The sequence below is a fragment of the Gobius niger genome (assembly GCF_951799975.1).
Source record: "Gobius niger genome assembly, chromosome: 13".
Classification (NCBI taxonomy): domain Eukaryota; kingdom Metazoa; phylum Chordata; class Actinopteri; order Gobiiformes; family Gobiidae; genus Gobius; species Gobius niger.
Genome location: NC_136864.1, coordinates 12,902,969 through 12,927,485, shown reverse-complemented (window position 1 = coordinate 12,927,485; position 24,517 = coordinate 12,902,969). Strand labels below are relative to the sequence as shown.

Below are 24,517 nucleotides of genomic sequence, written 5' to 3'. Positions count from 1 at the left end.
AAGGAAGTGAAACTATAAACATCACAAAAAATGGCCAAACTAAAGAAAGTACAATCTTAAGCAAAATCTTGTGTCATATGCACTTTAAGGTTGACATTTTTCCAGATAAAGATTAGGTTATTTTTACTTCATATAAAACTAGATATGAACTATTTCTCTACTGCAGAGCGCAGATTAATCCCTAGATTCACATTCCTGTGTGTTTTTCTGCCATGGGACAGTCCAGCCTCGTTTGTAATGCCACACCATGTATCTCCGCTGTTCTTGTTCTTCTTTATCAGACTCTTGCTTCACAAAAGGCTGCGGTCCCTAGTGAAAAAGCTTCCACAGAGAAAGTGTACAGATATCCTCCCGGAGCACGGTCCAAAACACTGCAAATAGTCGGCCTAAACACAGACACGGTACAGCAGTGAATGCAAAGTGAATGTAACCTTGGGACAAACTGATGCATATTTACTTTTTATTAGTTTTCCCTTCACCATGTCATTTCAAAAATAAAATGTTGCATACAAAATGAATATATACACAAACAGCTACATCAATGATCATTATGTTCAAAAAGCTCCAATGCGACAAATTCTTAGAGGTTTAATATCAAGTCAAATAAAAGTGAGCCCCATATCTCATTCTTATGCTAATATTACTTTTCTGCAATTAGCGATATAATGTCTTCAACCACAGGAGCCACAGTATACACATTATTCCATCTTCAGGGCTAGCTCATTGTATTTAAATAGCCAACATGTAATTATTTTATTAAAAAGGTATTGAGCTTACAAAGGGGTACTTTATTGACAAAAAAAAAAACTACAACAAATTTAGAAAACCTGTTTAAACTGCTAATGCTCTTGCAAAATTACACTCCCATTAGCAGTATTGATAGATTTTCTGGGTCCACTTATTTATGCTATATACCTAATGTACTTGCATTACATAGTCAGGCCTAAACAGCAAATCGTCCAACTCTTACATGTGAGCTTATTATTGCTACAATTATACGATCCTTGCTATCAGACAGAAAACACATTACATTTTGTTTCATGATCAAAACAAGTCTCAACTTTTTACATCATTGATTTTGAGAATAACAGTCCTGTTTGTACAAATGACCACACATTCAGTCTGGCAAACACTAATAAAGCCGTATATTACAGGGTGTTTTCCCACTCCACTGTGCGCAATACCAATAACATGCTGGTGTTTTAAAATATTGCACACAATTACAACTGTTTTACAGTCATGTTTGCCATAGTCGACTACAATACGTTATATTTCAATTAGCATGGAAATCGAAATGTCAGACCTTTAGAGGACTTACTGTGAATGTATTGCAGGTCTAAGCTGTTTCCAAACATCACAATGGTGCATACATTTCAGCAAAGCATCAACACAGTGACAGGTCAATTACCGCTTCTCTCTCTCATATCACTGGCTGTCGTAATGTTGCAACACAATGTCAGGAGATGATCAAGACCCTTCAAAACAAAGGAAAATGTAATAACATTTACTTTGTACTATCTCTCTTTACAAAAACAAGAGATCTCACGTTGTCAAATAAAAAAAATAAGATACTTTTAATCATTCCAATCTCTGGACGTACAATATAAGTACCTTTGTTGTGCCATAATAGAGAATGGATACAGCTCAACAACTCACTCAAATTACTCCTACTGCGGACTATAAATAAGACTGCATACTGGTACTCAGGTATGGTAGGGTGGCACAGGGCCAGCCTATGTCGACAAGCAAATTCAACTTACATGCATAAGTTTGTGCTCCACAGAGTTTGGTGATTTATTACATGAAAGTGCATTGTTATTGACTCCCTGTCAGCTGAGTGGAATTGAACCTGGAATGGAACCTGGGTGACCAAAATATCTGGTCATATCTGACAGAATATCTCTTTCATTCCATCCGTCTCATCTGCAAAGCGCTCAGAATTCACACACAATCACATCTGTTCAGTGTGGGAGGAGGAGACTGAGGTCTCTACAGACCAGGTCCAGCTGACCGATGAAGAACTTCATGCACCAAGCTGTCAGGAAGCTGAACTCTCCCCATCCCTTTCCTGCTCTTCTTCACATACCCTCAAGGACACTGAATTCTCTCTATTTATACATAATCTAGATTTTAGTTTTTGCTTTATATATTTTTTGCACTCATGTTTTCACTTTTCTGTGTCTGTATTTTCAGGAAGTGACTGACAGCTAACTTTGAACTTTCAAACTTTGATAATTCATAAAGTCCTCATTAACAGTAACACCAGTTGTCTCTCTGGCTCAGTTCTGTTGGATGGAGGGCTGCTCAGGGGTGCAGTTCTTGAGCCTGGAGCAGGTGGCTAAACGGTTGCCCTCCCAGTAGCCCGCGTCCTGACCATCATGGCACCGGCATTTAGTACAAGAGTCCACCCAGACCGGCTCTCCAGCCGGGATCACCTGAGTCCGCGAGTCGTCCACATAACAGTTGGGACCTGCAGGTAAAAGAGAGGGTAATGTACCAGAAAGGTAAAGCGCATGATCCGTTAAGTGTGATTAACTGGTTTGTGTTGGGGCATAAATGAGAAAATGGTTTTGCCCTTCAGTACCACAGCAAAATAGAGAAAAGAAAAGAAGAGTTTCGTCAGACTAAAGGACAGCGTTACACCAGGCTGTCAGGGAGCTGAACTCTTCCCCTCCCTACCTCTGTCCCCTATTATGTACATACGTATATGCGTTTGATATTGGGCTGTATTAAACTATTGTCTTTTTGCTGTAGTTGAATTGACAATAAACAACAATGAAACTAAACTACTGTAACTGAACTGAAAATCTATTGCAAATTAAGTTGAAAAGCTGCAATGGACCTAGAATTTGCTGTTGCTGAAATACGGTTATAATATTCAAAATCTGACAATTTCCCAATAACATTAACGTTTCATTTTCCGTGACTCTGTAAAAGCCTGAATTCACAGATTTTCTTTTTATACCTTGTGCACATTTGTCCTGCACGATAGATATTTTGCGAGGCACACACACCTCATTGCTGTAAAAAGCATTTTCCACTAGATTTTGAAAAGGTTTGTCCCTCATGTCTGACATTAGAAGACAAGGCGGTATTGTCCTCAGGGTACGGCTTGTGATGCTGCTCTGCTCAGACTCACCCTCCTGGCACTCGGGACAGCACTTCCCCGGCTGGTACACAGGGTTCACGCAGGGAGGAGGGGCGCAGTCCGCCACCAGACAGCGGGCAATGCCATCAGTATCGCAGGTGCACTGCTCACACTCAGAGGGCTAAAGGGAGAAACACAAATAGTTAGGGTTGTGAGCTAGTGCTGTACAATGTCTGTCGGCTTTATTGAACAGAGCAGAACAATGGGATGCCAGTCTGCCTTTGCTCTGCCTGATCCCGCCAGACCTCGCAAGCTAAGCAGGGAAGGGCCTGGTCGGTACTTGGATGGGAACATCAGGATTGTAGTGTGTGAGTGGTTGGTGGTCGGAGGGGCCGCTGGTGCAGACTGGTTGCCTCGCTTCTGTCAGTCTACCCCAGGGCATCTGTGGCTACAATAGCAGCTTGTAACCACCAAGTATGGAGTGAAGGAATAATGTATGAAATTGTAAAGCGACTTTGAGCGTCTGGAAAAGCGCTATATAAAACTAACGCATTATTATTATTATTATTATTATTATTATTATTATTATTATTATTATTATTATTAGTAGTAGTAGTAGTAGTAGTAGTAGTAGTAGTAGTAGTAGTAGTAGTAGTAGTAGTAGTAGTATTTATTAAGAGTAGGGAGTGATTCAGCAAAATGATCACATCCAAACTCGCCATGCTGACACATGTGCTGCAACCTCATTTCTAGGTCATACATGGTGTAGCACATGGTCTCAACTTTAAGTGCTTTCCTACCTTCATTAGGCCCAAAGCGCTTTACAGCAAGGAACCAGTCACGCTTTCACACTCTCATTCATACACCGATGTACGCAGACACTGCAGGCAAGGTGGGTGAAGTGCCTTGCCCAAGGACACAACGACAGTGTGCAGCTTCAGGAGCTGGGATTTAAACCCTCTACCTTCCGATCATGAGACGACCCGCTCTACCATCGCTCCTACAAACTACGCAGCTTCCAATGTTTTTTAATAGCCTCTAGACTAGAGGGTAGTTTTTTTGGTGCCTCATTTTCATGAAATGAAACAACGACAAAACTAACCCTTCTCAAAAGAGGGCGCCATTTATCTATCTGAAGAATGAATAGGTCATTACAGATTCTTTTTTGTTAAATTATTGGTTTATTTGGTTGGGACAGTGCATGTTAATGAACACACCATGCCTTGGGCTAATTTGCATCCGTTGTCCCACACTCAAACATATTAAAGTTCAATATGGCAAAAAAAATCACAGTCCCATTTTTAACATAAGGCTCTTGTGTTAAATGTACAAGAATTCCAATGTGCACGTAGCCTACAGTTTTGTACATGTGCAAATGGCAATAAATTCTATTCTAGTCATGAGCAGCTATAAAATGAGATTGGCCCACAGGGATTCATGACGCACATTTATTATACTATAGGCTGCTTCATTTATGCAATATGAATGCTCCTCTTGTTACAAGGCTAAACCCTTATCTGTGGGAATCGCGTGTTTCTTAAACAGAAACTTTAAGGCATCATTCCTAAAATACGCATTCCCCAAATGCTTATGACTTTGAAGTTCCTGACCTCATGCACATTTGCATCTTCCACTTGCACAGGCCTATTGCCCTTCTGTCCGTGTGCTTTAACACATTTATAAACACAGGACCAGGTGCTCACCTGAAAGTTCTGCCCCAGCTCATAGACAACCCCTCGGTACTCGCAGCCGATCCTCTCGCAGCGAGGGCAGCAGTCTGTGGGGTAGTGGCTCACATGGATGCAGGCGGCTGGAAGAGACGTGCACTCGGTGCGGGCGCACGCGGAGCCCTCAGTCGTGCACTCGCACTGGGTGCAGTGGTCGGAGTCCAGGAAATACCACTCTCCCACGTAGTAAATGCTCCCGTTGGCCTCACAGGTGCTCTCCTGCTGCCCGGCCACCGAGAAGGTTAATCCACTCTGCGCGCACACAAGCAGCGCCAAAACAGTGCGCACCAGATGGAAACGCGCACCAAAAAGTTTATCCATTTTCGAAAAAGTCAGTTTTGAATTTCCACAGTTTCCAAGTATCAAGTGTGATATTTTTCAGCCTGGTCTAAGTTAACAAGCTCAGTCTACATTTAGCTATTACATTGTATCCCGCACTCCAGCCGTGCCGCTCCTCCAGAGGATTCTCCTGGCTCCGCACTCAGACTGCTCAGTCCGGAAAGGAAAAGGGTGGGGGAAAGGGGGCATTAAGGGGGAAAAGGATCTCGCTCAGAGGTCAACCGTCTGCGTCCCACCCCTCAATATATCATCCTAAAGTCAGGTAATAAAGACTTTTAAAGAGCAGGTGGCCTATAACGTCCCTGACTGAGCCTCGTGCAACATAGTTTGTACTTTGCAAATAGCTGACCCACATGCCACAGCCAACACACATCCATAATACACCAAAGGTAATACTGCAAACTTCCTAATGGTTTGGGGATCACGGAGAAACACGTAGAAAAGTTTTTGTTTTTTTTATCCACTACGGCGCAGATGGAGCGCTCTCGCGATATCTCCCCATAGCAACAAGGAAGTTTGTCCTGGCAACAGCAACCGGGCTAAAGCAGCAAAAGGAAGGAACCCCAAGGTAAAACTTTTCTTTCTTTCTTCACAAATGTAATGAATTTGAGCAAAATGTCTGCTCGTATTTGCATTTGATGTTTTAATATCTTGCCATTTTGTCTAGGTTAGAGGCAGTTTTATCACAACTGTTTGCTAGTAGTATAGGCCTAACATTGAGCTGTTTATTTGCTAGCCACCTCGAACTTTTTTCTGTGTATCTTCTCATAAACTAACACATACATCAACCCCTTTGCAAACAATCTTAATTCTTATGTTTTTTCTCTATGGGTTAATAACACTGCCTTTCCGCTACTCCACCACAGATGCAGTCCACTGATGGAGAGGCACTGTGCAGCCCTGGCCAGTCCCTCTGGAGCCTCATCAGGGAACATGTCTCCGAGTCCCAGCTGCCAAAGATCCACACTGCCCTGGGCTGCTCGCTGGTGCACAAGTACACTGAGGCCTATGCTGAGGTAAGAGTTTCTACTGTTCATCTGTACTGTTTTTATCTAATCCCACAAGTCCCACTCTCACAATCACCCACATTAAATGGATCCTGCCCAAGGACACGGAAGTATGGGGTTGTAGGGGCAGGGTTAAACCGCCAACCTTATAGTTAGTCCATCAAAGCTTTACTCCCACCCAGGAGTACATTTTGTTTAGTTTAAATACAAAACAAGCAGAAATGAATGAATAAAATAGTAAACGTTCTCATTGGTAGTACTCCTGAGCTATAGAGGCTTTGTAAAAAAATAACGCTAAAACTTCATCTACCTAATCTTACTCAGGATTTTATCAAGGGATACACATTACAATCAAGCAAGATCACATTAATCAAGATGATTTTCAGCAGCAAACTTGAATTTATTACAGTCATTTAAAAAAAAAGAATTTCATTACTTTGACCTCTGAGATCACGTTTCCCTCCATCTTCTCAAAATTAGGCGGCCCGATCTCTTTCAAGGACACGCGGGGGCTGTTCTGTTTTTGTCATTTAGTCCAATCAAAAAAAAAATCCAGCAAAGCCACTGCGCCACCTCAAAGAATTTCCCTTTGAGCGAAGCGAAAAAAAAAAAAAAAAAGGCGCACATAAGCATTCCTGACCAAAACCGTTTGAAATGTGTAGAGTTACGTTGTGCAAGTGGGTGAAAAAGTAGGTTACGTTGGCTGGAAATACTCATTAACTGTGATTCAGGGATGTTGTTTGTAATAAAACATAAGATGGCTTGCGTAGCTGGCAGTGAAACCCACTCGATTCCAAATGGGAGCCAGACAGACATCAATATTTATCCAACCGTAACTTGGGGCACGGCAGACTTCGACGCTCTCTATCTGCTCTGACCTTGCATAGGAAGGGTGTCTGGGAGGCAGAGGTGGAAATCATAATGGAAAAAGGGTCAGCTGCCAAATGCTCTTAAAGCTAGTGTAGGCAACAGGTCAGCCAGGTTTCCAGCGTCTTGACTTTTGCTCTTTCAACATGTGCCCACCATAATCTTTCAGCCTTTTATATTTCGACACTTGCCTCCTGCTTACTGCTGGGTTGCGTTCAGGTATTTCAGAATCAGGAAAACTATATCGATCCCCAAGTTTCTTCATTGCATGTTACACCAGCGGTAATCGCGGCATGCACTTGGCAGGATTACGCGGGTGACTGCGTATTACTGGGGGTAGATTTTTAAATAAACACACTGCTTCCTCTCCCGTGTTCCCTTTCCTTCCCCTCAGCATTAGCTCCCCTCTCCAACATGTCTGTAAAATATTTCCATGTGTAGATGTTATCTGCGTCCCGGCTCTCTGCGCTGAACAGTCCTCTCTGTGTTTCAGGGAAAGTGCTGGGTCACGCTCGGCCTCAGATCTCCCCCATAGACTTCCTGCCTTTCTATGCAAAGCTACTACACATATATACCATTTTCAGCATGTCCAATCAAACTAACATGCGCAGGAAGAAAACAACTATGTCTTTTTGTGCATTTGCGTAGTTAAAACAATTGCACAATGAAGGTATGTTGGGACGCGTTGCCAAACAGATGCCGCGCACATGAGTCTCCGGATGAAAGGGCCACAGTGCCAGAGTCAGGAGCAGGTGGGTCGAACAGGGTAAAAGAGGCTAATCCTCCACTGTTGATAAAACCGTTCGCCACACATGCTCCCTCCCCTCTGTGTGCCGGAGAGATAACAGGCTCTGTATAATTTCTTTATGAAGGGCCGTGTCGAGACAATGAGGCTTCAAGCGATAGAATAAAGCCGACTGTACGTTCTTTACGCTACGAGTGAAGTGTTTGGGAGGGTGTTATTATATATTGAATATCACAGTAAATAACTCATGTGTCTTCTTTTACTGTGAGCAGACTCGTCACTCCACGGACAAAAATATGATGTCCTCTTCCGAATGCTTTATCTTGATAACCCCCTGGAAAAATAGCATTGTCAGTAATCATTTAACCTGAAATCATCAGTGTGTGTGTTTAAATACAATATCTTTAAGTTGATCAAGTATGACTAGTAAGACCCGTTCATTTTCTGACAAGAAGTGGATCCCATAACCTCCTCACTGTGGGTAGTCTTTAGGGAGTATTTCAGTTTTTATTTCATGTACTGTGGCATCATTTTCTCCTCAGTATTTCCTTAAAGGCACACTCCGTAACTTTTTGGACTATACTGTTGCCACCAGTACAAGATATGCTCTCAATGAGCAGCTCAACACAGAAAATCCTATTACTGCAGTGGGTAAACAAAGAATGGATATGGATGATAGGCTAACCTGAATCTCAAATTCAGCAATTCAACATCTCCATGGAGACGAGCTGGAGACGTACCCACTCCCGGTAAAGTTACAGTCATGTCTTAGGAGAGGTGAGCCGCTTACGGCAAAGGCACATCTCTGTTTGTACATTTATGAGGTATGTTTCCATTATGAAAACATCTGTCATAAAATGAATGCTTACCTTTAAATTTTATTCATGGGGTAAAATGTTACGCAGTGTGGCTTTAAACAAAAAGATTTGATCCTGCAAGTTGAAAGAATACACTCCATGCTTTTACTTATTCCTTATCAGGTTTTTGTTTAGTCGACACTCAGAGAAATCAGATCTAGGCCACTTTTGTTCCTCTAGTGCAGTCGTGTCCTCCACACTGAGACCCTTGAGGTATTTTCTGCCAAAATATACATCACAGCGCACCATATTTAACTCTCCGGATGCGTTCAAAAAGCTCTACATCTTCCTTTTCATTCTCCCTGTGTCATCCTCTACCTGGGTCCTTTCCTCTCCCCTCTGTCCTCGTCTCCGTCTTGCAGTAATGAATTCCATCCCTGGGCGAGCCACGGTGAAAAGTAATAGTAGCTTCTCCATTCCAGCGCTCCATCAAGGTCCCCATTGTCTACAGCGGTTACATCAGAGGGAACATTAGACCCCTTTTCTTAGGCCTCCCTACAAGACCCATCTCTGAATCGGACGCTGAAATGCAGCCACCCTTTTTAGACTGTTCACACAAAATGGAAATGGACTATACCCTTCAAGATGCATTTTTTCTCAACTTCCCCAGCATATTTACAAACAGTGTGTAAAGGTCTACACTGCAGGGATAGCAGGTTTTATACATAAATATACAGTTCTTAATAGCAGTACACAAAAATGTATGTTGCCCATGTAGTGATGATTATGTTAACTTCTTCCTACTCCCTTTGAGCAGCACTAATACCTCTTATGTTGTGGAAAATTCTGTATGTTATATGTATACTATACCTGTATGCATCTGTTGCTCAAATAAACTAAACTAAATGATGAGAATAAATTCCTGTTGGCTTCACAGCAAAAGCAATTTTACGTGACCTTTCAATTCAAACTTTTTTCACTTTCGGATAAGATGTATCCGAAAGAAATTGCGTTTTGACTGCCGCATCACAGGACAAACCTCCGCCGCTCCCGTCTCCGGGACATAAACGTCATTTTTTTGATCTCAGTGAGTGGTGCAGCGGGGGGAGTGACAGAATGACACATCTCTGGATCACTGCTATTGCAGGCGGGTTGCATTCTTCCCCCGAAACGAAACCCAGATGAAAATGTGCGATACATGTGCCACTAAGTGTTGTTTCATGCTGTTTGCAGATGGAGATGTGGCATAAGAAGTTGCAGGATACTGAGCAGGGGGTATGCAGCCGGACCGGGACCCCCCTCCCTGGGCGACGCAGATCCTCCCTGGCCGACCCTCCCGTGGTGAAGGAGCTGGTGAGAGGCGAGGTCCGCATGTTACTGCAGACCCTGAGCGAGAGAGCAGGCAGGTACGAAGAATGTAAGATTGTCATGTGTGTTGTTTTCACCTCCAGATGCCCTCTGTGTTGCATTTAGAAAGCACTCTGGTTTGCATTCGCTGTGCCTTGGAAATCTGTCTCAATTCCCCAACAAATTTTATTGCATTTAACAGAAATGAATTAGGATTGGTGCCCAGAGTAGTAAAATTAAATGCCCTTAACAGCTGCCATACGGTGCTTTCCCGAAGTCAAAATTCCATGAAACAGCCATAAAACCTCTTCTTCTTAAGCAAATATTGTAAAGCGTGCTTCTTTTCCACTTCACTTCTTAGACAAAATATTCACGGTCACATTCTTGGAAATGTGTTGAAGTTTTAAGTAACCATTTCATTATTTGAACGTGCTGCTGATGTCAGTGAATAGTATGCCCTCCAACAAAAATAGCAAGTAGAAAGTTGAGTTACCCTCTTTGGATGTGAGCCGGGCGTGTGTTTGCTCAGCACTGCCCTAGTAAATCTTTGCAATAATTATGTTTCATCTTCCTCTTTATTTTAATGTCTCCCCTGTTGCGCATTCTTCAATTAAAATATTTGAAATGTGACCTTTTTTTGTTTTGTTTAAAAGTCAAAGCAATTCTTGTGTGTAAAGTACAATTTAGCTTTGAAAATGTCTAGGAAATCGAAATATATGTCCAAAAAGCTGTGAATGAAACACTTGAAGTACAGCGAGATCCCCTCCGTTTTTGTGTTTATGTGCATCTCCCACTGTGACTTTTTCCAAATTGGGGTTTTAGGTTAAGACCTCTCTCTCTCTCACTCTCGCACACAAAAAAACGCCATAAAAGCGTATATTGTGTTGCCTGTCAGTTTTACTAATGGGACGGAGAGAAAGAGGGAGCAAAGGCTTTCAGAGCGACCATGCTGCAAAGTGATTTGGGAAAAGTGCAACAATAAGGCAATTATTGAAAGAAAATATCAATTCATTGCAGCAAACTGTAGTTTTTTTTGTAATTTTTAGTGCAAATAAGACCAAATGACTGTTCTTGTACTTCATAATGCAAGTACTGAGACACTGGAAGTAACATTACTGACACTAAAACGGCAAGAATGTTTGAATCACTTTGTGTATGAATAGTGCTCTACACATTAACTTGCCAATGCTTTGGCTTACTGCATTTATGCAACCACCACTACCGCTATTACTGCATCTCTGCTTTAATACCACTGCTACTATTATTTTTCATGTAAATCTATGACCTAATCTGCTACCTAACGAGAATTAAAACATATTTTTAATTCCTTACTTTATAAGAATAGTATGGACTCCATGATAACTTTATACAGTAAAGAATTAAAAGTCATTAGTAGAGTTTCCTCCAAAATACTTACATTATGTGTGTCAGTCTCTAAGTTAAAGCAGTACTATGTAACTTGTATACCTTAATAAATCCTTTTCCTAGTCCCTCTGGGGGTAATACAATGCGATGATTGGGAGGTCTTTCATCTCCCCCTGGTGTCTCTGGCGAGAAAACAACACTTGCAGCTTTCCCTGCACCGAGCCGGAGCACCAGTACACACTAATGGAATCACAAAGAAGAAGCTAACAGGCTAACGGGCAAAGGTAACTGTGGGCTAGCGCCACTTAAACAGTATTTACAGCCAAGTTTGAGTGAAAAAAATGATCTCTATTGTGTAATTGGATGTACAATATCCCTCTCTCCTTTGTCTTTTCTATCAGTGTAGTATTTACTCTCACGGACAATTAATGAGTAAAAAAACGTAACATGCTACGACACCTGCAGTGGCGCTTATGGCCTCTAGCATGAGTTACTCAGTTCTGCTTTAAACATGTACTTAGAGACCAACAGGCACTGCAAAAAGTAAGGGTATCAAGAGAGACCATTTGTGCCTTAAATTATGTGTTGACATTTCATTTGTGTCTGTCTACGTCACTGCGCTCCCAGCAACCATCTGCCTCCTTTAAGAATGTGCCCTGTGTCACCTCTGAGGTTTCACTGAGGAAGCCTCACGTAAGACGGATAGGGCACTGTCTTTGTCCCTGAACATTTATGACCAGTCAATTTGTCCACTGCCCTTTTTATTGTAATTTGTCTTTTTTTTGGGTTAACCAACTCTTTAGTATTTTATTATGTGTATCTGATCGCTTAAAGCCATTTAACGAGACATTCTGCTCTGCCACGTCTACTCAAATGTTTGGACTGAAGCATACTTTTGATTGTATCACTACTGCTAAAAGAACGACCATGATAAAGCTTTCTAGATGTCTTAGTCGTAGCTTCACTGTATGTTCAAACTACGCCACAGCCATTTTACATGAGACCTGGATCTGTTTTGTTCATCAAATATATGAGTCATATGGAAAGGCAATTGAGGAGCAAGAAAGCATGAAGTGTCTATGTTAGGGGCAATTACGTCTTTTAAATGCTGCCTTGTGAAATGCCATGACTTTCACTGCTGTTTTGTGGCCATAGAAAGTAAAGGAATTGTATTGAATTTTCTTTTAACCCACATCTAGCTTGTCACATAAAACTCAAATGTAGTCAGAATATTGCACGTCTTGCCCCTTTTGGTTTCATCATTTGTAACAGAGTTTAAGGTGATTGCGTTTTTGTCTTTAAAAATGCAGTACAACATCTTACTTCCTCCTAGGTTGAAAAGGCTGTGAGATGGGTGCGGTTTTCCCTGAGCCTCTATATATAAAACAATTTCTTCTGAATATATTTCATAAGAAGATCGAAGTGTTAAAATAAGGTATTGATTGGAGCTTGGACAATGGTGTATTCTAAACAAAGAACATTCAAAATACACATTGTCTGATATCTTTGAGTTTACCATTGTTATGAGTCCGGTAATGTATTACGTCAATGTGTTTTATGAGTTTTCAAAGAATTTCACCAAAATTCGAAATCCATTACTGCAGCGTTCAATCTCGACATAGCCCGGGGTAGTACGCTTGTCCTTGTCTGCAATACTTAAGCTCACCATTCATCACCACAAATCTCATAAGTGAAGTGAACTGAGCGAGAAATTTAGCCAAACAACAGCGACTTTCTCCGAAATCAGATTGGCCGGTTTATAAAGTCTTGTTCCCGGGGAGGAAGTCTGGCCCCTTGTTGTCGCAGGAGCAGGAGCCGTGCCAGAAGGGTTTCGGTGGCACACAGGAGCGGTCCTGCCAGTCGCTCTGTTTGAAGTTAGCTTTACTTTTAGCCTTAGCTTCGCTCTGACCCTGATCCGTGTGACTGTGAGTGCGGCCGTGTTTGTAGCTGTGTGGATTTCAGCCCTTTGATCGTTCAATTACAATGAGGATCAAGTGGATAGAATGGATTCAGATACAATCATGCGAGAGTCTTATAAAACACCTCTTTTTGATCACTTTTGACAGGTCTTTTTTCATAAATGTCCGCATTTATTGAAGGACAGGAAAGAACAATGTAATCCACTGTTGAAAAAAGGAAAAACAAGTGCAGGGCCTTTAATGACAATGTTAGAATACACTTCTAAAACTTGCTGAGCATCTTGTTGAGAAATAAAGGGTTGTTGCAGTCTATTCTGATCACTGTTCTCCAGTGCTTTGGATAGTAATAATGCAAACATAACATTTCCCAGGCTTGTGCTAGGAGAAGTTTTATTAAACTGTGCAGCAGTTAAATGTGCAGTCATGGTGTCCTTGGGCAGGACACTTAACTCATCTTGCCTGTGTGAATGAGGGATTCTCGCGGGTGGTCATGGGAGCTGATTGGAGATTGGTTGTATGCATATGTGTCAGTCTACTCAAGTCTACTCCTGTAGATAAAGAAGCTTGCCACCAGCGAAATAATAGCCTATTTGAAGCAGTAGTAAGTTTAGGCATCTAGGAAAGTGCTATTTAAGAAAAAGTATTCTGGTTAATGATAATTATATTTATTTTTAGTTGTATGAAATGGAAGTAATAGTTCTTTTACTTGTATACTGATTGTACTTGCTGTCATATGAAGGTATAAAAGCTGGACCGCAAGACTTCTAGCTTGCCAATAAAAACAGAAAAATGGAAAACAAAATAAGCAATGGCAGATTTCCTGGCTTAACCCATACCGTTTGTGTCTGTCTGAGAGAAGGATGTGTTCTCAGTAAAACTTCACTGATTTATGGCTAGATACATGGCCAGGTGTGTCTTCATGCCCATTGTCTGAGGCCCATTACTCATAAACCAAGCCCCTTCCCTTCACACAGTCCACATTGTGAGGTGTTTTTTATTATGGAAGCCAAACTAACTATTCCTGTGTTTTTTACAGAAATGAAAATGAGCTTCTGTCACTTTACAAGCCAGAGACTGTCAGCTACGCCCTGCGTCATGTCTCGAGATGTCACAGCAGTCTTCCTGAAGGGAATGATCTCAGGTTTGTTGTATTGATGTGATATTTTATGAATATAAATGTTTTATTGCCATTCATCCTTTGTTGTTTTGTTCAGATCTGCCTCACGACTCTCCTTGCAGTCCAACGCAGAAGTGGAAATTGAAGCAGTTAGAGAAAACCTCAACAGTGAAGACATTGACCAAGTGGTGGACCGACTCAAGTATGTATAAGTATCGCATTACATCAAATCATTATGTGCATCAGAGAGATGAGAGGGATCATACAAATCCAAAGTGAGGACGGGGTAAACAGGTCTTTACATGTATGTGCTATTTACCTTGTGCCAAATAGAAGTAAGCTTAAAGGGGCAAAATGCAAATTGGCCATTTTATGCTCACTACTGCCACCTCAGGTCATACGTGTAACTGCACCTTCTTTATTAAAGGTCCTATATCATGCAAAATCGACTTTTTAGAGCTTTTAGCCATGTTGTTATGCTATTTCCTTATCAGAAACACCCCGAGAGTGGTTTGCGGCTTCATTCACGCAGCTCTCAGTAATCGTCCTAAATCGTGCTCTCTGAGCAGCTGCTCCTCCCTCTCCTGGTGAACGACTGACCTGTTCAGTTGTGTCGTAACAGCGGAACGGAAGTGCTCGACGTCTGTAATGTAATGTCTTACAGTGCTTCCAGGTCAGCTGAGGCCAAAACAAACACATCCCTGAGCGTCTGAACAGATCAGTCATGTTTGCGCTGCAGCTGTGAAGATGGAGCTCGTTATATCCTATTCTGGACACACCTGTTCTTTATTCTTACCTAACGATCATGTCACGGACGGAGAAAAAGAAGCGCGTTTGGCTACGAGGACGGGAGTTTATTCAACCTTTTTCAAGAAGAGGCCACTCTCTCAGAAGCTGTTTTTTTCTCCGGGATTCAGCGACTATCACCAAAATGGTGTTTTTCTGTGACTGTCTCTGATGGATGTTTGGTGAACCTTCGCCAGAACCAAAGTGGTTTAACTTTTATAACCAACGCAAGTCCCATAATGTAAACAGCGATGGAGCAAAGCGGTGAGTCAATCCAAACGCGGGTTAGCTTGTGTGTTAGCATATTAGCTTGTGTGTTAGCCATTTATGAAGCTGTGTTGCAGATGTCAACTCTGTATAACTGCATCGTGAAATAACTTCACTTATTGCTGTTTATTTATATTACAGTAAAGTATGTGCGGAGAGAGGGGGCGGAGTTAACTGAATCGAAGCGTTGTGTCTTCCGGGTTTGAAAAATACCTCCAGAAAACACTTATATTTATCACAAAAATGAGTGCTCCATAATGGTAGAGGTACAATATATCATATACATGCCTATACTTAACTTTGGAATGGCTAAAATAGCATGATATAGGATCTTTAAGCTCGTGCATGACGGCAATTCGGACCCGAAGCAACAAGTTTTTGAGTGACAGTGCAGGATTTTAGAGGTATTTGTGGTGAATAGGTCTGGGCTCATTCTACACATGGCTGTAACATGTAAGGGGAGGAAAATACATAATTTCAACATTTTCCGTATAGTCCTTTTAAAGAACTTCTAACTACACAAAATTTGCAGTTCTTTTGAAAAGCCACATACTAGATGCCATTGTATAATTTTGGCAACTAGAATTGCAACATCAACTTTAATTGAAATCTTCCAACTGTTTGACAACATAGAGAAGTTAGAGAAGATTATCTTGCTTTAGTGTTGGAGAATGTAGTGAAATGCTTTCCAAAATTGTTTGTTGCTTCTCGCAGCAGAATATTGTACTTCTTAGTTTTTTACTTTGACTAATTACAGAATAATTAACTCCAGATTGTTGTCATAAATCATGGCAAGAACTGCGCTTTGCAATATTTAGTTTACATTATGTAAAATATGACTTTCTAAACCAAGACTGTTTATTTGAACCTGAAAACGTGACATTTATCTTCTAAGTTTAGCTGGCTCCCCTGGTGCTTCATCCTCCGTGGCCTCCTCATCCTCTCTTTCCGTCTCTGTCTGTTAAGCCCACAGAGAAACTTGTGAAGTCAGCCTCCTTCTCTCCACTTTTCAAACTCTTTCTGCTGTTTTCTCTGCTATTTCCTGACTGGACCAAAACAAAGCCTCCGCTGTCGGGAAATGGCTCCCAGACGAGACCAGAGTGGCAGAGGAAGGCTTTTTTTTCTTCTTTGACAGATATGAGTGAGCGGTTATGTAAGCAGAGAAAGGAGCAATAAATGGGATGTAGCTTTTAACTTATTCCCACAGAAAGTAAATAAAACACCGGATTTATACGTATGTTGTTATGTTAGTAAATATTGTATCATTTGCAGTAATAAGTAACTTGTTTACCTTAGTAAATCATTACGTAGCCCCTCTGGGGGTAATACAAGTGGTAATGGGGTGATTGGGGGACCTTTCATCTCCCCCTGGTGTCTCTGGCCAGAAAACCACAATTGCAACTTCAATGCCTACGGGTCGGAGGCCACAATACACACTAATGGAATCAAAACAAAGAAGAAGCTATCAGGCTAACGTGAAAAGCTAACTGTGGGCTACAATATCCATCCATCCATCCATCCATTTTCTTCCGCTTTATCCGGGGCCGGGTCGCGGGGGCAGCAGTCTCAGCAGAGATGCCCAAACTTCCCGATCCACACACACCTCCTCCAGCTGTTCTGGGGGGACCCCGAGGCGACACCAGGCCAGCTCGGAGACATAGTCCCACCACCGTGTCCTGGGCCTTCCACGAGGCCTTGTCCCACTAGGACATGCCTGGAACACCTCCCGCGGGAGGCGACCAGGCTACAATATCCCTCTCTCCCTTTTTCTTTTCTGTCAGCATAGCATTTACTCTCACGGACAATTAATGAGTAAAAAACTGCAACATGCTACGACCGACCTGCAGGGGCGCTTACAGCCTCTAGGGGCATGAGTTACTTAGTTCTGCTTTAACATTGCGGGACATTTCACCCATATAGGCTATTGGAGTCCTGCTTAGGTTTTTGTTGTTAAAACGAGCGAGTCAGAATTGCTGTTGAAAAAAGTTTAACAAGACAAGTCTGATCTTCCTCCTTCTCTGTCGTTTTTTTCCTAAGGTCACTTTTTAAAGAAGAGTGCGAAGCTTTGAAACGGGAGATCAAACAGCTGCGGGTAAGGGCTGGACACCTGCAAGTACATCTCACATCACCACAGCGCATAGCATCAGAAAAAAAAAGAACAATATGCTACAGATGCTTGCAAAGGCAGATTTAGATTCTGTCAAGCCTTGCCAAAAAAACTGCCGATGCTGCGGATATTATAAAGCATAACAGCACATTCAAAAACACCGGAGTGGGGAGGATTTATAAAGTGTACTCGGGAAGTATTCACGCCACTTTATTTACCCCTGTGTTAGTGGTCTCCCCTTTTCTGAACCCACTGTACATATACTATAGAAGCCCAAGAGTTTAGCCTATGTCCGTTTTTTTCCATCTGTCTAGCCAGGAGCGTTGCGGCGCTGCTGCTGCTGCTGAGTAAGATCGATCTGCTTCTAATCACTCAAAGGCTGCGTGTGGGTCTGCGGGGTACGTTGTGTATGTTTGCGTTTCAGGGGCCCACGCGTGCAGCAGACGGGCGACACTGACGCGCTCGTTTGTGGCGTTGTGGGAGAGACACAGAGGGAGGTGGTTAGAACAGCAGATGTAGGGCAGAGATGCAGAACACGTGGAGGACAGCACGGATTTAAGTTGTTTCTTATTGCAACTTAAAAATGGGCGTGGTTTTATTAGAGTTTCATGATGAATTTCTCAAATAAGTAAACGAGGGAGTAAAAAAAATGGTTTTAAATTTGTTGAACTGCTCTTTGGAAATAGGATTTAATTTATCTTTATGATAATAGTGTATAGTTTATTCAACTTATGCCTCAAAGACAAGTAGAATTCATTTAGGAGAGAGTAGTCAAATTATATTTCAGCATAGTTTCTACTTTATACATAATATTTGCCTGAATGTTTGTGGTAAGTAAAAAAAAAGATAATCATTGCAATAAGAATTCAGCGCTGGATGTGATGTGAAAAAAAATCCTTAAGCTCTTAACCCCCACCTCAACCGAGCACATTTTGTCCAGTTTGGCTTCACCCATATCGGAAAGCTTCTAGAAAAAATGTCAAAATAGCAACACAAATGAGACGAAAACAAGGATGAAAATGCAGCAAAAGAGCGATGAAAAAGTGACAAAAAATGATGAAATTGCAACAAAAAAGCCACAAAAGAGTTAAAGAAAAATAAGAAGAAAGCAACGAAAAGGCAACAAAAAAAAGAGATGAGAAAGTGACAAAAATAGCCACTAAAGAGTAACAGAAAAGTGACAAAAAAAACACCACAAAAGTGACAAAAAACATTAAATCGCTGTTTATCATACTGGGTCAGGCTGTACAGTTGTACTATCTCTGTCATAGCCTTGACTGTGGGGCTCAGGTGCCCACTCTCAGCCACTGACTACTTGCGTATCAGTATGACGCTCTGAGAGGGTATTTATCCCTTTTCTGTGGAAGCAAAGACAGACTTTAATGGTAGGACTAGCACAATGTCTCGAGTTCATGTCTCCGGGTCCCGCACCGATGGTAAATAAACCTCTCCTGCATAAGACATCCAGACTGCTGCCTGTTTTTCATCTATCCTCTCGAACACCATTGTTATTTCTCTAACAATTGATGAAAAGGCAACAAAAAAGTGAAGAAACAATAAAGCCACTACTGTAAAGAACAGAAAAGTGACAAAAATGTGTGACAAAAGCACAACAACAACAAAAAAACAATGAAAAATGAAAAAACATTTCAAAAAGGTGATGACAACACGGCAACAATGTGAGAGAAAAAAAAATGTATATGAGTTTTGTCGGTCTTAGCTTTCAAATTAGCTTTCAGAACTCTGGCCTTTAAGCTGTCACCTTTTAGATTTGGGTTAAGGCCTCTTGGTTAAGGTGGAGGTTGAGAGGTTAAATACATTGTGATAATCAGAATCAAACATCAATTTCTGGTAAGCAGAGAATTTGAGATTTTAGCATCAGCATAAAAGTAAGATCTGAAACTAACTCATAGCGTCATTGTTCCCGGCGGCTAATTGCAGACTTACCCATCAGCCCCCAGAGCGGGGAGGACTAGGTGAGACGACTGTAGCAGTTACACACTCAGACTTATGGAGCAGAAGAGATTGCGCAGCAGGTGAAATGATCCGGAGCTGTATAAACCTGCGCTGCCTCATCGCCTGTGAGAGCGCATCAGGCCCCGGCGCTAAAGACAGGGCTTCAGGGGTCTGCGGGTTTATATATCCCAGTCCCTTTGCAATGTTCATTCTCTCTATGGCCTCAATTAAAGGCCTCACGCGGTTAAACGGTGAGATAGAACAGTTACGCGGCAGTGTACAGTATTTAACCTGAGTGTTGCCATTTTCCATAGATCTATTTCCTATAAAAGTTTGCCTTTGTCTCGATGGTAAATTCCCAAACCTGAACTTTTCATTTCTAATTGATGGATAAATGCTGTGTCTGCGCATTGGCATCAATTTCTAGTAACTCAAAGGTTATTATCGAGCGCTCTGACTTCGAGGCAACTGGAAACGACGCTAAAAGGGAAAAAGGGTTTTCAATGGGCTGAAAAATAGTGGTCAAAACTATCACAATTATTATACTTGCTATAAAAGGACTTTCAACATCCTGCCTTTCAATAATTTCACGACCAAAATAGTGTTAAAACCTCAATCTCAGTAAAAAAGAGAGACCACAATATAGAAGAAGAAGAAGAAGAAGAAGATCTTTATTTATATTGCGCCTTTCACAGACATATAGTCACAAAGCGCTTTACATGAGACAATTGTACATTCACTCCACACTCGGTGGTGGTAAACTACGTAATATAAATCACGGTCTTGCAGAGATTCACCCAAAAGTTGTTAATTAGAAAAATGTGTGTCTTTCCCAACTCTCGTCTCGTTCACATTTCAAATCAATTACGTTCAGTTTTCCACACGGCCTCAGACTGTCATGATTCACTCTGTACACGTTTTTCTACTTTATGCGAAGGTAATCAAGACCTTTGCACAAGGCGAGAGCAAGTGAAAGAAACATAGTGTTGCGTGCAAGAGGCGCCATGATTACTGCTATTCTTGCTGGGGTTTTCATGGGTAATTGTAGTGGAAGTGCGAGGTTGTTGCTCATTTGGGTTTACTGTGTGCATTTAAAGTAAATACAGCAATTAAATGTTCTTTCCAGGGTTTGTGTGATCTATTCTCTGTGCAGTGGTGTGGCACTACTACTGTTTAAACTTTTGCATCAAATGACCCTCCGTCCACAGTACATATATTTGTGACTTCTTGTGATAATGTAATCATCAATCAAATACCTTATGAAGTATTTGAGCTTCCAAATAACAACAAGCCTAAATCAAGGTCAAGTTAGAACTAAAGGAGATCCCAAAAAGAGTTTGGACTGTACAGGTCTAAACATGTCCACTCCACAACATGAAACATCTCTATTTCAAATGGATACAGTCCAGAGAAAGTTATGTGTTAGAATTGGATCTACATTTTTTGGTCAAATCAGAAAAAAAAAAACATTGTCCTGGTGGTAACAATAAATACTAAATTATATACACAACACATGTGGCCAATAAGACACATCAGATGTTAAAATGATGTAACACACATGCTTTAGCATAACAAAGAACATAGTGCCAAGTTTATGGGAATACAAACCTCTAACGGACCACAAAACCTATTTTTAGGACAAGCTTAGGAGCCTTAGGTTTTGGCCCGACTGGTGAAAATCCACCAGTTATACTCGACTGGTTTGTTAGTTTCCAAGAACGACGAGTATATTTCTGGGGTTGCAATAGGATCTGAAAAATGCCAAGAGATACATCATTATTGGATTATAGCTTCCTGGCATAGATACAGACACTGCCATAGTTTGTAACGGCGTCTGAACTCAGATTATGAAATAATACTTTGGCCCCATCCATAAGATGATTCTCATAACACTATTTTCGCTCATATATTTCTATATTGTCTTTGACTTTTGCTTTATCTAAGTTCATTTTTGATCCATTGTTTCTTGGAATGTAGCATTATTGAGTTTTGGCAAATTTCAGAAAGGATTGAAATAAGCCACGTTCTTAATTGTTGTTTTCATTGCTCACAGGGAAATATTTGGAGGAAGATCCAGCAAAATTTGGAACCATCAGAGCCAACTCTTGGAGGTGAGTCTTTTGACTAACATTTTACATTGCTGCTATCTAGTGGAGAAATGTTGTTAAAACATCAAAAGGGTTGCCCTTTTCACTCATATGAAGTTACTTTTCCCCTTTTCCTCAGATTTGAAAGAACTCAGAGATGTCATTCAGAGGGATTTAGTGCATTACCCTGTTCCCTGCACGTCTTCAGTAAAAGAGCTGAAAAGTATACACAGGTCAGCATACTCACTTGCTCTGCTATGCACATATACTTGAATAACTGGTCACCAACTAAAGAAATAGTGGCAACCACATTATTGCAATGTAGGCAGTAAATTTTGTCACCTCAAAAGGGATTATGATCATTCCTTTCCAAAAGTAACATATAAAGTGCTGTGGACAAGCCTTACAGTCACCATTTGAGGCGTGAAGTTGAATTTATCTCAGAAATCCTACTGCAACATTTGATAAGATTTGGTAAAGAGGAAGTGGACATGACAGTGAGAGTTTTATGTCACCTCAAATTATTGCAATCCCTTCCCGTATTGTAGCATGTATGGAAATTTAGATAATTATTACAATTAAAAAAAAATATATATATTGTCCTCAAATTTTCGGAGGAAAATGAATTGTGATTATGTGCGCACACAGGAAGTGGATATTATGAAGTTGATGAGTTAATCGGTTTACTTATAGTATACTGAATGCAGTTGTCCAATCAAGCACATTTATGAGTAACTTCATTTTAATTTGTCTTCGGTTCATGTTCACACAAGTCACAGAATCACAGCGGAATAATAACACTGCGGTTCCAATGATAAGTTGCAAGTTATTTATGAAACAGTTTCAAATTCTGTTTGCTCTACTCATGCTTGTCCACGAGGCTGACTGCATTAGGCACAAACAAACAGCTTCATTGTTCCTAAAGATATTCTTTAACGGCACCCAGAGAGTATGAGCGTGAACTCCTCAAACAAGGGATTTGACCATTGCTGTTAGACATTTTTGCATATCTGCTTATATCATAGGATTATGCTTACAGAAATAACAATTATCAATAACAATCACTTTCTCAACTTTGTCTTGAACGAAAATACTTTGGAATGTACCTCTGCAACTCTTGCATCATTCACAGAATTCCTTTCTCTCGTTTTCTTTAGATTGGCATGTGCAACATCACATCAGCCTCGAGTGTCAACCGCCTCATCTGTTCAATACAAGCATCCACATTTAAAGCACATCCCATTTACTCAACCCAAGCCTCCGACTGGTCTGCCCCCTGTCAGGACGTCCAGCTCACCAAGACCAATGGGCATCTCCTCATGTACTTTTCCCATCCCTGACACAAGAGAAACTGAGCTTTCACAACACAACTTTCACTCAACTTCACCATCTGGAACAAGCTGTCCACTGATAAGACGGCATGACGGTAATGCTTCTCCACTATGTTCCACACCGACTAACTCCTATAGTTTCCCAATAAACCCGCAGAAAAACTCAGGGACCCATAAAACACATAAGACTTCTCACGGCAGTATCAACAACAAGGCCAAGGAGAGCAATTTGTCCCCACAGATGGATAGAAGGAAAAGTGTAGGTCATGGGTCAACAAATACCAATATAGCATCTTCAACTATTTCTCCTTGTAGTTACGAGTGCAATAAAGACAGTCTGAACAATGATTGCCCAGGAAAAAGGCCACAGACGCCAAATGGGCCACAAAACACAACCTCTGGGAATTCTTTATTGCCAAAACATGATGGCACAGGAAAGAGCGCTGGAATACCTGCAAATAAATGTGAAATGGGAATTGCTAAGGGGCACAATAAAGAAATGGATTCGAATGGAAGTCGTTATAAAGACGTGGAAGGAGTACTGCACACAAAGCCAAAGGCACATTTTTCTTCCTCTGCAGTCAGAACACAAAGAGAAAAACCGGAGCAGACTGAGTATCTGAACAGGTTCATCCAGCCAGTCCCACCGTCCAGAGTCAAGTGAGAATATGTGACAGGGTGGGAGTGGTTTGAATGTATGTGAGAAGGTAATATACGTAAGCCGATCGGTGTTTGAAATAAAGACTTGAACAAATAGTGTATTCAGTTCACTATCGATGTGATGTGTTGATATAGAAAATATAAGTTGTTGTTTTGCCTCAGATGTAGAGAGTTCGGGAATGTGACGTCACATAGCTAAGCATTATGGGATTAGCAGCAATTGTAAACTAATGGAGATTTTAAAAGTTAAAATAGTTATTGTTACTGTTCACATGAAAGCACTTGGACACCACAGTGTGTAAGATGTATTTACCAGCAGTAACTTTTTATTCTGTTTTTAGCTAATTTTAGTCAATGGAAATGTATGCTAGCAGCTGCAAAGATCTCGGATCTCCATGGTAACTGTGGAATTTCCCGAACTCTATTAAAGTGGTAGTCTGTAAGTTTGCACAGTGAGGACAGATAGAGAGAAATTTGAAAGTTAACAATCACTTTCCTCCCCTCTTTTACCAGAAAACCACTCCTAGTTTCCAAAATGAGGAGGGCGGGAACAGAATTTTCAAAAGTAAATGAACAAGCTCCTCCCCCTTCTTTCTTGATTGGACCTGAGCGGCCGGTTCACAGGGAAAGCTCGTCCCATTGGTCAAAGTGGTATCCCAGGGATCCTGATTAGTTGCTGAAATTAGTAAATTACTGTTTAATATCGCTTATGTTACATCAAATAACCATGGCGGTTAATTATACGAAATCTATTACTTTTGTAAAACATTTAAACTTACAGACTATCACTTTAATTACCAAGCCAATTTGTCTACCATCATTTTCTCATCATTCTCCCTGTCAACAAACACATGTTGTTGGAATACATTCGAATGCTATTTTCCTTTTTTAATATGCACAAACATTACATTAAAATAAAGCATTACATCAGCGGGAGTCTGAAAACCTGCCCCTATTTGAGTTTTATTTTGAAATCCAACCCGGAACCGCTCAGTAAAAATCAGG

At 41.1% G+C, this 24,517-nt stretch overlaps 2 protein-coding genes across 2 annotated transcripts; one reads left to right on the top strand and one right to left on the bottom strand.

Annotated features, from left to right (window-relative positions):
* Positions 1-2,230: 2,230 nt before the first annotated feature.
* On the bottom strand, positions 2,231-5,316 carry LOC306972413 (von Willebrand factor C domain-containing protein 2-like). Its single transcript, XM_079569009.1, has 3 exons — positions 4,792-5,316; positions 3,140-3,269; positions 2,231-2,470 (listed from the first exon to the last, which is right to left on the bottom strand). The coding sequence occupies exons 1-3, from the start codon at positions 5,134-5,136 to the stop codon at positions 2,280-2,282; spliced, it is 666 nt and encodes a 221-aa protein (XP_079425135.1). The 5' UTR covers positions 5,137-5,316; the 3' UTR covers positions 2,231-2,279.
* A 704-nt stretch (positions 5,317-6,020) lies between these two features.
* On the top strand, positions 6,021-23,596 carry ccdc24 (coiled-coil domain containing 24; the record flags this gene model as incomplete). The annotated part of the gene is made up of 8 exons (XM_079569775.1): positions 6,021-6,170; positions 9,804-9,976; positions 14,238-14,342; positions 14,416-14,520; positions 17,409-17,463; positions 21,488-21,545; positions 21,661-21,754; positions 22,679-23,596. 8 exons carry the CDS (start codon positions 6,021-6,023, stop codon positions 23,514-23,516), a joined length of 1,578 nt encoding a protein of 525 aa, XP_079425901.1. The 3' UTR covers positions 23,517-23,596.
* Positions 23,597-24,517: the final 921 nt, after the last annotated feature.